Source organism: Heptranchias perlo, chromosome 34, assembly GCF_035084215.1.
Source record: "Heptranchias perlo isolate sHepPer1 chromosome 34, sHepPer1.hap1, whole genome shotgun sequence".
In the NCBI taxonomy this organism is placed as follows: domain Eukaryota; kingdom Metazoa; phylum Chordata; class Chondrichthyes; order Hexanchiformes; family Hexanchidae; genus Heptranchias; species Heptranchias perlo.
The window spans coordinates 838,677-854,975 of record NC_090358.1 but is presented as its reverse complement, the minus strand read 5'-3'; the positions used below and the strand labels follow the sequence as shown (position 1 = coordinate 854,975).

The window sequence follows — 16,299 nt, the reverse complement described above, 5'->3', positions numbered from 1 at the left end:
GGTGCCCTCAAGTTTACGTGTGGAACCTGATCCCAGGTTATCTGGGTATGCTCACACACCTGCCAATGGCTATTTGAGTGGCGTTGGGGGGGGGGGGGTGGGAGGGCGGCAGGTAACCTACCAGTTCTTTCTTTACCTCTACTCCTTTCCACGGGGTAGTGTCTGGCAAGAATGAGAGAAAAAAATGAAAAAGATAAAGAGGAGAAAGGGAGATGATGGAAACTCAAAACACTCAATTAGAGAGTGATCGCTGCACCTCTCGATCCCCAATGAAATGAAAGTTTTTCAAAAGCATTTGCAAATTAATCCAAATATAGGAAAAGATCACAGCCGTGTAAATTTATAAATGGATTATAAACATGTATCCAGTTTTTCTAGGATGAAGGACACATTGTGGACAAGGGCTCCCTCAGGTTATAATATTTTTATTCTTTTTTTTAAAAAAACATGCAGATTCTAAACTTAATTCCATATTAAAAACACTGGTCCTGCAAGCATTAAAATATAAACACAATTTATGTAATGTATACAAGACAATAAATAGCTACCACTCTAAAATAAGTATGTAGTGCCCTAATATATGAGCCCAGCTGCTGCAGAAATAAATACTGGAGATGTTCCCCAGTTCCCCACTTGCTCTACTGCTGGAGATTGCCAAGGAGAGCTGTGGGCGCTTGTCTGTGATAAACTTTGCATCACAGACACTGGGCCAAACTAAAATTGTAACATTATGGTCAGAACTCAAAGACGTGTTATGAAGGAAGGACTGTAATTAGAGTTCTATAATCTAGCAAAATCTGCAGTGTTTGTTTTTGCTTCCATTTAATTTTACTTCTTCCCAACACTGGGGATTAGCATCATTCCTTCTAGAGCTTGGACAACCTTCTTACGTTGCAGCGAGAAGTGTACACAGTATTCTAAATGTAGTTTGGCTAGGGCTTTGGCACGACTTCTGGGGATTTGAATTCAACTAATTTGGTAAATAAAACCCAACATTCTATTCGCTTTATTGCCACTTCATACTAAAAACACAACATGCAATATCCAGAAAATCTTACCAATTAAACTCAGCTTTATCCCTGCTGCACATATTATAGTGTAAAGTAGCAAGTACAGTTTAAATACACAAGATTCATATCACGTATGATCACCTCACCCACTGCTCTAGAATCCTTAAATAGTAGATTAAAAATATCAGTTATGAAAACAATGCTTTAGATTATGGGCTTCGACTTTTGAGTCTTTAAATCCTTCTGGAAAAACATTAAGGCCCCCTTGAGGAAAAAGTTAAGATATTCCATTATGCACAGAACATTCTTTCTAGGGATGCACAGTTGATCTCAGCAAGGACATAATGCCATCAAGATTATATTATAAGTCATAAACTTGGAGTGAATACAAATTTTAATGAAGTTACTATTAAACTAAACTATATTTCAACGATGTTCTATTTCTGTATTGCAAGTCAGACCGTCAGATGAGATGTTAAATCGGGGCCCTCTTCCGCCTGCCCATACAATTTGAAGAGCAGGGAATTCTCGATATCCTAGCCAACATTCTGTCCTCAGCCAACAAACACCTCCAAAATAGATTAAGTGATCTTTCATCTCATTGCTGTTTATAGCCCTTGCTGTGCACAGAACGGCAGCCAAATTTGCCTTCACAACAGTCATTGCACTTCAAAATAATTCACTGTACATGAAGCGATTTGAGGTACGAGTCTGATAACTGTGCACATTATTAATTTGAATCAAAACCTAGGCGCACATTTCCCAAGAGTGCTACAAGTGGTACTATGGTTCCATAAAATTAAACGCCATACCTTTCAGAGGTCACCCGAATTCGTTCCTCACTACCTGAATGAAACCGATCCTCCTTCTCATGGAAGTACTTCTCCACACATTGCTCTTCAAAGTCATGCAATTTTTTCTGGTCTTCCTCACTTACAAACAATTCTGAAAAAAACAGGATAAGCAGATGAGATCTGTACAGTTTACTTCAAATTTGCCACAGAAAGTAACATTTATTAATGTAATTTAAAAGCCTTTACTCCTATGTCGTATCTTTGAGAATCTGTGGTCTAATATTTGTTGAGCTTAGGGTAGTAGGATGCAGATTAATGCCCAGGATAAGTTTTAGGCCGTGCTGTCAAGGGAAGGTCAGGACATCCTCAGCATGGGAGAGAACCAATAGTTGAAGGCTACTCTTAACTTCTAGAAGCCAAAATGATAAACAAGAATTTTTCTCTTTTTGTTTGCCGGGGGTGGGGGGGGGGGGGGGGGGGGGGGGAGAAAAACATGAAACATTTGTGAAAGCACCAACTAAAAAAAACAAAACTCTGCTGAAAGGAGATATTGAACAAAAGCAGTGTGGCCTACTTACTCTCTCACAGGGAGAGGGGGAGGAGCAGGAATTGAAGCAAAACTAATTTTGTGAAGATGGGCCAAGATTTATGTAGGGTCTGAGTCACAAAAGGTCACATGCGGAGGCTCGTGAATGATGGTCTTGTGAAATATTTACTAAAATCTATTTCTCAGAACTGCAAACATTTTGATGCCAACAGGTGTTTGCAAGGAGACGTCTCAAACGCAAACTGCAAATTGCAGGAAAACACATTCAGCTACAGTGCACAGTTGGTGGTGTGAAAGTTCTTCTTACTTGGCCCGCCTTGACCTCGGTCACGTTTTTTTCCTTGTCGGCAAAAGTGAGAGATCAATAAAGCAAAGTGGCTTAGAATGATGAGAGGAGGTGGTAGAACGGGTTTTTCATGATATGCCATGATAAAGTGGTACCGTTGATATTTCCATACAATGTTTGAAATAGCCTTCACTTGGAAATACACATTGCTGAAATATAGAAAATAAGAAAGTTACTTCCACAATTTATTGAAATTTTGAAACAACAAGTTTTGACTATTTAAGCATCATTTGAGAAGTTTTAGGACAATCATTTTGCATTTGGAAAAGTTTAATTGAACATGGAACCAAAAATGCTTTTAATTAAAAGGTTTAAATATTAGGTGAGTGTTCAAATTGTCTCCAAGTTTATTGATTAAACAATACGATGCCCCACTCAAACATCAGAGCTGCCTTGTGAATACCCCCCTCTTCACCCCATTGGTGATTGTTTCTTCAGCTGCCTAGCTCCCACTCCCTGAAATTCCTTCCCTAAACACCTTCAGGCATCCATCTTGCTCTCCAGAATCTTCTTAAACTCAATCTGTTTGATCAAACTTCTGGTCACTCCATCTAATCTTTCCTTTTTTGGCTCGACGTCCATTTTCCCTCGTGCCTTGAGGCCTTTTTCTACATTAAAAAAATGCTATATAAAAATAAGTTAAGGATATTTTGCACTGCACCAAAACATGCAGTACAATAAGCTGCATTCATATAGTAAACAAAGCATTTCAGAGGTAGGAGGAAAATGGACAATGAAGAAAAGGAGGAGAGATTAGGAGGTGACCAAAAGCTTAATCAAGTGGGTTTTAAGGAGGATCTTAAAGGAGGAGGAGATGGAAAAGCAAAGGGATTTAGGGAGGGAATTCCAGAGAGTGGGACCTAGGCAGATGAAGCATGGCTGCTGAAGGGAGAACATCCCGGAACAAATGGCCTTACATTGTCTGTACATTGGTTGCAGCGCTGCTGCTGGGAGAAGGGTGTAATTACAATGACAAGTTTACATAGGTGTATCTCCATTATAAATGTGGACATTCAAATTTATAATGGAAAAGTTGACAGAAGTGTGCGCAGGCACAAGATTTTCAATGTATCATATAGATGGAAGAAAAATGTACTCACTTGAAAAATGCAATGAGTAGATTCACCATGAGGATATATTGTACAAAGAGGTAGACTGCTTGTAAAAATGGCGTTATCCATGATCCAATGACACAACGTTGCCTTGCACCATCTTCAGTGTTATTGGCACAGGCTTTGTGAAGAAAGAGAACAATTGATTAAAGTGCCTTATTATACAGATTCCTAGAATGTGCATTCTTTAAATAAAACTCTCCTGGCACAGGCATATGGTTAAACAGTGTTGTATTATATTGTGTGTGTGGAAGCCACTGTAAAGGGCTTCCCCAATATACCTGCAGTAATATCACAGAGGAGCGCAGCATCCTTCTACGATTGCTATTCAGTTTGATCTGACACTCAAGAATGCAGTCAAATTGGCAATAAAACCAGCTTCAATCACAAAGATGATGAAAGATTTTACTTCAGTGCCACCATGTATTTTATGAGGGTAGACATCAGGGAGTCAGAGGCTGCATTTTGATCCAGGGACTGCATGAGATTTAGAAATTGCTTTTGCTATTTATATTTCAACTGAATTGCACAATTATTATTCTACACAATACCTGCACAACCCATCAGTAAAGTTCTTATGCTTCTCAAGTTTTGATATATATCTAATATTAACAAGGTAGCTACTCCCATAAAGATCTGATCTTTTGTTCAACTGTATACGTAAATGAAACCTTACTACCCTCATGATATTAGTTATGATCTTGGGTGATGAGATCAATGACAGCTTTAGGTGACAAAATAATTCACCAAACAAAGCCAGCACTTAGGAGACCCTGAGTCGCTGTGACCACTTATGGTCAATCTATTTTACGGCTGGTTGCTGATAACGTGGATATGTCGATCCAGACTTGTGTGACTGTGGTCCATATGGATACAGACACACTGAATCCACTGAAAACGTCCCAGAATTGTTGGGTCCCTAGAGTTAATGGAAGTCATCAAGTCCTCTGCACCATGTGGATACATGTTCAGCGACAGCCAACTGGGCATCACTCGATTTATTATGCCTGCTGTTATATATCTATCTTGTCTGAATACTGCAGGAAACACGGTCCAGCCATTCCTTACGGGTGCATTTCATGAACCCATAGCAAACTTGATAAGCTGTGATGTGTTGAGCTGACATGCACTTAACAACAATTGCACTTATTTTGTTTCAATGCAATGAATGTATTTCATGGGTCATTGCCAAAGGTTGTACTGTACAAGCACAACTTACATGGGTGCAGCGTACAGAGTGTAAAATTTCAATTTGTGCCCTAGCTCCTTGCATGCTAATGTCGTGTTCATTTTTGCCAGTTTCCTTTGGCTCTCTATGTAGGACTATTTTTTGCTATTACCAGACACTTAAAGAACATTGTTTTTCTTTCTTTTGCATGTTTGTCCTAGAAAGGGCACCAGAGTATATGTTTTGGAGATTCTTCACCTAGTGTCAACATTTTAACTGCCTGGGAAACTGAGGCAACCACATTTATTAAAAGTGATTGACTGGAGACTTTGCACCAATTTTTTGGCAACAAGTGGTTCATCACGAGGAGCAAAGAAGCTTTAGCTGGGGAGAAATGAGCAGGCTCAACGGTCCTGGTTCCCGAGGCTTTATAAGACACAAGAGTAGGAGACCACATTTGGCGCCGACTATCTGCTGTATTGAGACATTTACATGTGCCTGTTCAGCATATGGTCTCCATAGAACCTTTCAAGTTAAGTTACACTACCCTGAGTGAAGGATACGGAATGAAGAATGAGGTCGTTTCTGAACCTTTCCAGATATTCAGACATTTCCAAAAAGTTACTTACGATCAATTTCATATGCGTATACTTCACCATATATCATCCAGTAAGGCTGAAACACTATATCTTTTGCTAGTTCCCAGGATGGAAACTCTTCTGGGTAAAGGATTGCTTTCCTTGGAACTCCAAAGCTCAGTAAGACCACAGCCATAATAACAACAATGTAAAACATGTTTGCCACCTATAATTCAAGAGGTAAAACAAACTTCAAACTTCTCAAATATCTGGGTTAAAAATCAGATAATTTATATCAAACACAGCTGCGCATTGAAAAAGCCAAGAGTGATACCAATAGAAAGTTAAACATGCACAAATTATAACATTCTTTTAAAGGAAATTCATTTAATCAAACTTTTATTTCCATTATTAAAGAAATATGAGAGTTCTGTTAAAATCCAATATCACTTGATATGAATATTTCCCTTGGATTGTAAGGACTGACCATGACAGAACCCGTGTAATTTCATTTTTTGAAGTTAATAAAAAAAATAAATCACTAAAGTTTCCAAGTGATCCACTTACCATTTTGCCTATCATTGTGACATAAGGCCCCGCATGCTGATTGACTGCCAGAAAATCCAGGAGTCGCACATACCAAAATATAATATTGAGGCAATACATTATCCTCCCAGCAATCATCACTTGCCCAGTTCCAAACCTTAGTCCAAAACCAACAAAAAACAAAACAATTGCAAGTGTGTCACTGATGTTGAAATAGTCACTGAAATAGACTTTGATCTTCTGATTTATCTTTCCAGCTTCTGACATGAAGATCTAGACACAAACAAAAATTTTAAAAAACGATTTAATCCCCACTGACAAACCAAAAAATAACAGGATGCGTTGCAAGACTATTACGCAATGCAAGACTTCTACTACGTGCAAACTACCCATTAACTCGTGAAGTTTGAAATGACTAAATATAGCACGCCTCACATAGCCTCTCTGGGAGCAGTGGATACCAAGTAGAAGGAGGAGAAAAAGCAGAGACCAAACGCATGGTTGAAGAAATAAGATTTTAGGAGGACATTTGAAGACGTGGTTTTAGAAGAGAGTTTCAGAGGGTCGAGGTGTAACGGCTGAAGGATCAGTCCCCAATGGTGGCGGGCCACAAGCAGAGTCAGAATGATGAGTGCGGGCTCTGCCCGGGAAGATTTTCAAAAAAGGGCAGGGAGAAGCAAAATAGAGATTTGAAAAAGAGATGAGAATCGATTTTCTGGAGCAGTGAACGAGTAGGTATGGGTGAGGATGGAGATGACAGGTGTGTAGGACTTTTGCGTGAGAGGGGCTCAGGTCAGAGTTCGGGATTAACTGAGGGTGAATGGTGGAGATGGAGTGGTCAGTTTTAGAAAAAGCAGGGTAGGGCACAAATGGGAAATGTTCTGGAGGTGTGAGGTGGTGGTCTCAGTAACAGACTGGATGTGGAGTAGAAACTGCAGCTCAAGGCTGAAAAGAACACCAAGGTGCTAACTGAGCAGCCAGTGAGGTTCAGGGGAGCGATTGGGAGGAACCTAGAGGCAAATAGTCATCTTTACCAAACAATTTAGTAAAAATTACAATGAATGCACAGCACAGAAACAAGTCATTCGGCCCAACTGGTCCATGCCGGTGTTTATGCTCCACTTGAGCCTCCTCCCACCCCCTTCATCTAACCCTATTAACATATCCCTCTATTCCCTTCTCCCTCATTTGTATATCTAGCTTTCACTTAAATCTATCTATGTTGGTCTCCTCAACTACTCCTTGTGGTAGTGAGTTCCACATTCTAACCACTCTCTGGGTGAAGAAGTTTCTCCTGAATTTCCTATTGGAGTTATTAGTGACTATCTTATATTTATGGCCCCTAGTTCTGGTCTCCCCCGCAAATGGAAACATCTTCTTTATGTCTACCCTATCAAACCCTTTCATAATCTTAAAGACCTCTATCAGGTCACCCCTCAATCTTTTCCTTTCTATTATCTTAATGGCGAGAAACTGGAAAGTACTGCAGTACAAAGGGATCTGGGGGTCCTAGTGCAAGAAAATCAAAAAGTTAGTATGCAGGTGCAGCAGGTGATCAAGAAGGCCAACGGAATGTTGGCTTTTATTGCTCGGGGGATAGAATATAAAAACAGGGAGGTATTGCTGCAGTTATATAAGGTATTGGTGAGACCGCACCTGGAATACTGCATACAGTTTTGGTGACAATACTTAAGAAAAGGCATACTTGCTCTCGAGGCAGTACAAAGAAGGTTCACTCAGTTAATCCCGGGGATGAGGGGGTGGACATATGAGGAGAGGTTGAGTAGATTGGGACTCTACTCATTGGAGCTCAGAAGAATGAGAGGCGATCTTATTGAAACATATAAGATTGTGAAGGGGCTTGATCGGGTGGATGCGGTAAGGATGTTCCCAAGGATGGGTGAAACTAGAACTAGGGGGCATAATCTTAGAATAAGGGGCTGCTCTTTCAAAACTGAGATGAGGAGAAACTTCTTCACTCAGAGGGTAGTAGGTCTGTGGAATTTGCTGCCCCAGGAAGCTGTGGAAGCTACATCATTAAATAAATTTAAAACAGAAATAGACAGACAGTTTCCTAGAAGTAAAGGGAATTAAGGGTTACGGGGAGCGGGCAGGAAATTGGACATGAATTTAGATTTGAGGTTAGGATCAGGTCAGCCATGATCTTATTGAATGGCGGAGCAGGCTCGAGGGGCCGATTGGCCTACTCCTGCTCCTATTTCATATGTTCTTATGTTCTAGAGAAAAGAGCCCCAAGCCTTACCAATCTTTCCTGATAGGTATAACCTCTCATTTCTGGTATCATCCTAGTAAATCTTTTTGCACCTTCTCCAGTGCCTCTATATCCTTTTTAGTGTGGAGACCAGAACTGTTCACAGTACACCAAGTGTGGTCTAACCAAGGTTTAGCATAACTTCTCTGCTTTTCAATTTTATCCCTCTAGAAATGAATCCCAGTGCCTGGTTTGCTTTTTTTAAAAAAAAAGTAGGTCTTATCAGCCTGCATCACTACTTTTAGTGATTTGTATATCTCTACCCCTGAATCCCTCTGCTCCTCTACTTTGTTTAAACTCTTATTTTCCAAGGAGCATGTGGCCTTATTATTCCTACCAAAATGTATCATCTCACACTTATCTATATTGAAATTTATTTGCCAATTACACACCCATTCTGCAAGTTTATTAATGTCTTCCTGTATTCTGTCACAGTCCTCCTCAGTATGAACTATACCCCCCAATTTGGTGTAGTCCACCAATTTTGAAATTGTACTTCCGATTCCAGAGTCCAAATCATTTATGTAAATGGTGAACACCAGTGGTCCCAGCACCGATCCTTGTGGAACACAACTTCCTACCTTTTGCCAGTTTGAGTAACTACCTTTAACCCCTACACTCTGTTTTCTGTTTTGTAGCCAGCTTGCTATTCATTCTGTTACCTGTCCCGACTCCACGTGCTCTGACCTTAGTCATGAGTCTACTATGTGGTACCTTATCGAAGGCCTTTTAAAAATCCAAATATATTACATCTAAAGCAAAAATGGTAGAGAACATTTTATGCATTATATACAACATTACATTGTGGAAAGTAAGATTTTTTAAAAAGAGCAATCTGCACCTCTCTGATTTTCTCTATGGCCAAGGTAAAAATGAAGGAAATCACAATCCATTCTTGCACAGATGGTAAACTTCCCATTTGTACCAGAACGACAAATGTGTAGAGCATGAGGAATCCCAAATAGGCCAACTGGAAATAAAGCAAAAACACACATAATTTTAGAATAAGAGAGATTGAAGACTTAGCATTAGTGGCAGACCCTCAAACTAGCACTCCACTTCAGGCACAGCATTACAGAAGATGTATTTACACCAGTTAATCCTAAAAATAATTTTAGTTTTAGTTCCTTCTCCCACAAATTTTTAGTTTATCTTTCTAAGAAATTTATTGCTAATTTTCATAATTATTGGAGAGAATACAATAATTTCGTCAGTCTATTAACTTCAATTTTGTCAATAAAAACATTACCATTGAGCATTATTCCTTTATGAAAAGAAATGAATATATGCATTGGTGTTTGGTTGCAATCTCATGCGTTAGAATGCAGCAATTACCATTTGCCACCTGGTCAACTCAATACTCCAGGAAGCTTGCTTAAATAGAAGATCTAGACGCTATATACACAGACAATTTTAATTTAGGGAAGAAGGGACCTAAAAAAAAAAACAGGTTTTGTCCAGCAATGCCTCGATTTAAAAATTCTCATCCTTGTTTTCAAATCCCTCCAAAGCCTCGCCCCTCCCTATCTCTGTGACCAACTCTAGTCCTACAACCCTCCGAGATCTCTGCGCTCTTCCAATTCTGGCCTCTTGTGCATCCCCGATTTTAATCACTCCACCACTGGTGGCCGTGCCTTCAGCTGCCTAGGCCCAAAGCTCTGAAATTCCCTCCCTAAACCTCTCTGCCTATCTATGCTCTCCTCCTTTAAGTTGCTCCTTAAAACTTACCTCGTTGACAAAGCTTTTGGTCACCTGTCCTAATATCTCCTTATGTGGCTTGGTGTCAAATTTTGTTTGATTACGCTCCTGGGAAGCACCTTGGGACTTTTTACTATGTTAAAGGCACTATATAAATGCAAGTTGTTGTTTCACACAGGGCCAACACCAAAACTGAGGGTCCAATATCAACCACATATATGTGAGAATATATAAAACAAGGGTCCATCCACATTTTTGCAGATCCTATTTAGTCTTCTCAAACAACCAGCACAAGTCAATCATACTCAAGCCTTTGTTATTCCCTCTCTCATTAACAAACAAAAACTTCTCCCAATGGAAATGATTAAATTTATTCCTTTTGTTTATTCTGTTCCATATCTCAATTTACTTATCCTCCATTGGTCACTGTTTCATTTCAATTTCATAAACCAGCTATCCTTAAGCATCTCTGAACAAGCTGCCAACTTTGTGCCAAATAGATCTGAATAGTTTTGCACTGTGAATTCAAAGTTTTGAACAGAATTGGTTATCCCGAATAATTTCACACGGGACTCTTGCAGTTGACAGATGACTTTTTTATTTGTCGGGGCTGGGTTCATACCCATGTTCTAAAGTGAAGGAGCATAGTTCTAACTCACTGCACCACCATGTCCTCTTTTTGTGACCTATTCTCTTGAAGCCACTTTTTCCATAGTAGCTCTTTCCTTCATTTAATGGCCCTTGATCCCAAAACTGGTGGTTGGTTCAGCTTCCCAATCCCAAAATAACTTCCCTGGAAACCCAAAATAATTGATTCCATAAATCCCAGTCCACCACTTTCAAATTAAAAGGATGTCCTTAAAACAAGATATAACATTTTTTTTGACTCCTTAATTGAGTCCTAAAACAGCAGAGGCATATTCCATTTGTTTCACTTCACTACTTACTGTGTTAAACCAAAACTTTGCAATTGGTGCATGGTAGAAAGAGTAGAATTTTCTAGTGACAGGCAGCCTCCTTGGTTTAGAGAGAGTTACATCTTCATGTTTCACCTCATGATGGTCACAGATCCCTTCTTCTTTGAACACCTCCTGCACAATACCAGGGGGAAAAAAGGTTCCAGAATTATTATACAGCGACATAAGTTGGTCCATTATGTAGAGAACATGACAGGAGGCTTAAATGTTAGCAGACGTAGAGAGCATTCTGAACAATCAGGCCGTTTACAAGGGTTGGCTGAATCCCCTTGAATAAATTTTAGCCCTACAATTCACACACTGTGAGCATTTAAATCAATTTTTTTGCACCACTGAGTGTGATCATGCACAGCACCTACAAGCACATTCCAATTCTTGAATGTACAACAACATCCAAAAAGTGGGACTAGTGCCTCAAGATTGAAAAAAGGCTTCTAATAAGATGAACTGCACAGCTTAATCAGATTTTATGTATGTGTATATGCATATTAATTAAAGTAGTCAGGAATTAACCTGAAGTATGACGGCTCCAATACACACATAAATCCCAAGCAATAAGAGCCTTACATTACTAACTCCCTCCCCACTCCCCCGTCCTTTTGCATCAAAGCATTTACCCTTGGTTTCCGTTAACAGGAATCTACCTACACTTTCTTGCAGTACTGTACAGATCAGATTGCTGCTGGCTGACCGACCAGCCAGCTGATAAGAGAGCCAAGGTATTATTTGAGCAGGTTTCCTTGGAGGTAGACAGACCCATTACCAACACCCTAGCTGCTATTGATGCAGAATTGGAGAATCTCCTCTCACTCACCATAAAGCTTCAGAGAAACTGGACACCTCCTTGGCCTCAATTCCCTAAAACAGAGTTGGTGATTTTGACATGCTTTGAATGACCCAATTTTTGTCTAGATTTGGTTTTAATTGGCAAAGAAAGTAAAACAACCAATTGGTTAACAGTAGCTACTTCTTCAAGCATCCCAAGAGACAGGATTAACTTTGTTTTTTGTTGTAAGGGCTGTCCATAATTGTCCACATTATCACAAGCATACAAGGAATACTTTTTACATTCCCCTTTTCTGTAACATGCACTCATTTTCAATTTAAAAAAAAAAGTCACATTTTCTTTTTTATTTCCTTCTTGATCTCAGCTTTCATTATTCTTCTTCACCATTTTCATGTTTCCTCAACCTGTGCCCATTGAACATCTCCTTTTTCATTTCCATCCCTTAATAACACATCAGACTAACTGCAAAAGCACATATCATCACTGTTCTTGAGTGTCTAGTTCTTAGAATGTAGACACTGGATGAGAGAATGCTGCGTTTCAAAGTCAGTTATTTGTGGGAAAACATACCAGTCATTGTACAAAGTTTATCAAATATAGACAGAACATTATTCCCTCTCCCCCAGCATGGCTCTAGTTCTCAGTATATCTAAGATATGAATCAATATGACCAACTGTGCAAGGAGGATTGAGTAGACTAGGCCTGTATTCTCTGGAGTTTAGAAGAATGAGAGGTGATAGCATTGAAACATACAAAATTCTTACAGGGCTCAACAGGGTAGATGCAGGGAGGATGTTTCCCCTGGCTGGGGAGTCTAGAACTAGGGGGTCACAGTCTCAGAATAAAGGGTAGGCCATTTAGGACAGAGATGAGGAGAAATTTCTTCACTCAGAGGGTGGTGGATTTTTGGAATTCTCTACCCCAGAGGGCTGTGGAGGCTCAGTCATTGAGTACATTCAAAACAGAGATCGATAGATTTCTAGATAGTGAAGGCATCAAGGGATATGGGGATAGTGCAGGAAAATGGCATTGAGGTAGAAGATCAACCATGATCTTGCTGAATGGCAGAGCAGGCTCGAGGGGCCGAATGGCCTACTCCTGCTCCTATTTCTTATGTTCTTATGAGGATATCTGGTATCATCTGAGAGAACAGTGTGGCCAGTACTGAATAGTGAGGGGTGGCCTACACACAGTAACAGAAAAGGCAAGAAAGTTGCAATGGGCAGTGTATGCAAAACGCAACTGGCATAATACTGCACAAAAGACCAGACTGCAGAAGGTGGGACTGTATATGGAACATTTCAACAGAAGGATGAAACTTGCAGGAGTGGGAAGCCCATAATGGTGAGGTCTGTGGCATCTATGCCAGCCTGTTTATGATGGCTGGCTGAACAGAATAATGCTGTACACTCAGCTGGTACTAACTTTCAGTTAGTTGAGACACCTCAGGAACCCCTCCAGAAATGCTAACTTTTACGTTAGTGAATCGAACAGCTCCAAGACAAAGCCACCTAAGAATTGAGATACAAAATGGCATGGGAAAGGAAAGCGAGCAATCAAATAAATTGTTTAATTGTACTGTGAAGTCCTGACAATTTGAATGTATATTATTTATTCCTATTTTCAAAAAGTGGTCCCTGAAATGAATGTTGCTCCCAAAGAATATTTTAACCAAACAGCTTACAATTTGTTCCCAATCACTGCTGTTCTCATTTAGAATTTTACTTTTGTTTGTAGCAACTACTTGTATTGAAAATGGAACAAGACAGCAATTCTATGCCATGCTCATATGGACAGTAGTGGGGTTTAAACCATGACTGTACAATGGGTGCTTGGACAGAGTTTAAAGTTTAGAAATTTGGGTCACAACAGTAATAAAAGGGCTCAGTTCACGAGGAATCTATTTGAAACTGTGTCTTACCATCGATATTTGATCTGTTGGGCTCTGGAAGTTGTGTTCACTGTCTTCCATGTTCATTTGATGAGCATCCTCAGTTTGAGGAATGTGAGACATTTCAGCCTTAGTTTTAAACTCCAGCATGAGAATAGCGGGTGGGAATAGAATACTAAGAATAACCTATATAAAAAAAAATGCATCAATGAGCAGATTTCAACACAAGTTTGGATCCATCAAGCCATTTTCAGTGGCCTGTACCAATTCCATTCTGGCACAGCCTTGGTCTATGTATTGGTCTCAACAATGCAATGGCAGATTAGCTCTCAATTTTACCATGCCATATGTGGAAATTTGCAGCACAAAAGGAGGCCATTCAGCCTGTGCCAGCTTTCTGAAAGAGTTATCCACATGGCCTCATTCCCCTTACCGACACAAAAGGACATAGCACATGGCAATTTTACCTTGTACCATGAATTTTTTCTCATATTCAGCCTTCCCATCCACATGTCAGACAGCAGCATTTGTGTACAGGTGTGAGCTACAAACGGGCGAAGTCTTGAGTGAACAGCTAACTTAAGGCAGGTCGAGTTGCTCCAGTTCTTCAGTTCATAAGTCAGCAATTTCATGGCCATAGTTTCATCTTGTCGAAAGGACTGATCCAGTAAATCAACTGCTAGTTGTCCAAATTCACTGAAACAAAAAGCAGCAATGAGCTCGCCAACAGCTAGTTAAACATATAGGTTGTTACCTTAAAAGGGAGGAGCACACTGATTTAAAAAACAATTCTGTTGGAGTGACTGAGTACTTGTAAAAAAAAAGGGTGAGGTTTGAGAGGTTGGTGGGAATGAGCACGCTGAAAGTAGCTGCTCACCAACTACAAGTGTGCCACAAATCCTTAGGTTTACCAGAGTTGAAAGCTAACGCTGATCTTTAATAAAACTTTGATTACTGATTACAGTAATGAGAAAGCAATGTTAATTGCGTCTCTGCAGAGGAGTACTATTAGTTCACATAATCAACCTGATTATCCTCTCTACTCCTTCCACTACTCAGGGTGCATCAGAAGCTGTAACCACACTGCAGGTATCTTCGGTCACTATACTTTTGTGCAAACTGTCCTAATTTACTACAAAATACCTAACCATTGCTTCTTGATTTAATCTGTCATCTTTCCTTTTCAAACTGGATGTTGTCCTGCACACTGGGCTTTGGCCTTCACCTAGATCCTCAATTTTAAAATACGTCTCCTCATACAGTACATACGATTGCCATTATTACTCCTTTATGAAATATATCACTATAACAAATATATAGAATCAGATTATAACCCAGAAAAAGGGCTATTTTCAGTATCCTCACACAAAACAAATAAGCTGATAAATAGCGATTTTAACACCAAATGTTTCAGATTTGTTTGAGGAAGAGAGTGACTCCGACATTCCTACTTATCTCAGTGCTTGAGCTCTCTATTCTGTTACTCCATGAAACTGGAGAGCTGACTTTCACAGCCAGGTGGTGCATTTTAGTACAAAGAAACTGACACGTTCAGGTAAAAATTACACATGCAGTGTATTTAACTGAAGGCCACTTTCAACTCTATCTTCAATCACAAAGATCGGGTTATTGGGGAAGACGACAGTGGGGTATATTGGTATAGCAAAATTGCCATATGGAAATCTATTCAGACTCTTAATACCTCCTAAAGTAACTTGAATCTGGATAAGTGTTCAGCTCCACCAAAAGCATGAAAATTCCTATTCACTCCTGTTATGCATTTTGAATCCAAGCTTAACACTTGCAGGACAGAACAAAATTTTTCATTGTTTAAAATGAGGAATTATTTGAACTGATACTGTATTGACTTGAGGTGAAGAGGGGTGCGAGAAGGCTTGTGTGGATCATAAACACCAGCATAGACCTGTTGGGTCGAATGGCTTATTTCTGTGCTGTATATTGTGTAAAAAGCTATTTATATCTCTTTAGGGTCTAGTTTGTTGGTTGTTCCTTCCGCACCCACCCTCCCGTTCAATGGTTCTGTGTTGAAATCTGAAATTCCCTCCCTTATTTTGATTTATTAGGGCCTAACAACTAGAAGCTCTGCAGGTTTACCTGTACTACTTCTGCAATTTCCTCCAGTTAAACACTGGGAAGACCGAAGCCATCATCTTTGGCCCTAACCACAAACTCCAGGCCCTCGATTCCATCTCCCTCCCTGGCCACTGTCTAAGGTTGAACCAGCAAATCTTGACATCCTATTGAGCTCCAGCTGAGCTTCCGACCACATAATCCACATAAGAGACTGTTAGCTAAAATTAAAGCTCATGGAATTGAAGGCAAATTATTGATCTGGTTAGGAGATTGGTGGAAGACAGAGAGTAGGGATAATGGGTATGTACTCGAATTGGAAGGAAGTGACTAGTGGTGTCCCACAAGGATCTGTGCTGGGGCCTCAACTATTCACTACATTTATTAATGACTTAAATAACACAATAGAGAGCCATATATCCAAGTTTGCCACTGACACAAAGATTGGTGGCATCGTAAGTAGTGTAGATGGGAGCATAAA

General features: G+C 39.8%; 1 protein-coding gene across 2 annotated transcripts in view; it reads right to left on the bottom strand.

The window, feature by feature from the left end:
- The window catches only part of trpm7 (transient receptor potential cation channel, subfamily M, member 7), a 146,499-nt gene that overhangs the window by 38,325 nt on the left and 91,875 nt on the right, over nucleotides 1-16,299 (bottom strand). For both annotated transcript variants that reach the window (XM_067971209.1, XM_067971210.1), the window contains 9 exons: nucleotides 14,195-14,423; nucleotides 13,758-13,913; nucleotides 11,019-11,162; nucleotides 9,215-9,343; nucleotides 6,123-6,374; nucleotides 5,607-5,781; nucleotides 3,798-3,930; nucleotides 2,659-2,846; nucleotides 1,823-1,955 (listed from right to left, as the gene is read on the bottom strand). In XM_067971209.1, coding sequence (XP_067827310.1) covers nucleotides 1,823-1,955; nucleotides 2,659-2,846; nucleotides 3,798-3,930; nucleotides 5,607-5,781; nucleotides 6,123-6,374; nucleotides 9,215-9,343; nucleotides 11,019-11,162; nucleotides 13,758-13,913; nucleotides 14,195-14,423 — 1,539 coding nt within the window. The remainder of the gene's footprint in view (nucleotides 1-1,822; nucleotides 1,956-2,658; nucleotides 2,847-3,797; nucleotides 3,931-5,606; nucleotides 5,782-6,122; nucleotides 6,375-9,214; nucleotides 9,344-11,018; nucleotides 11,163-13,757; nucleotides 13,914-14,194; nucleotides 14,424-16,299) is intronic.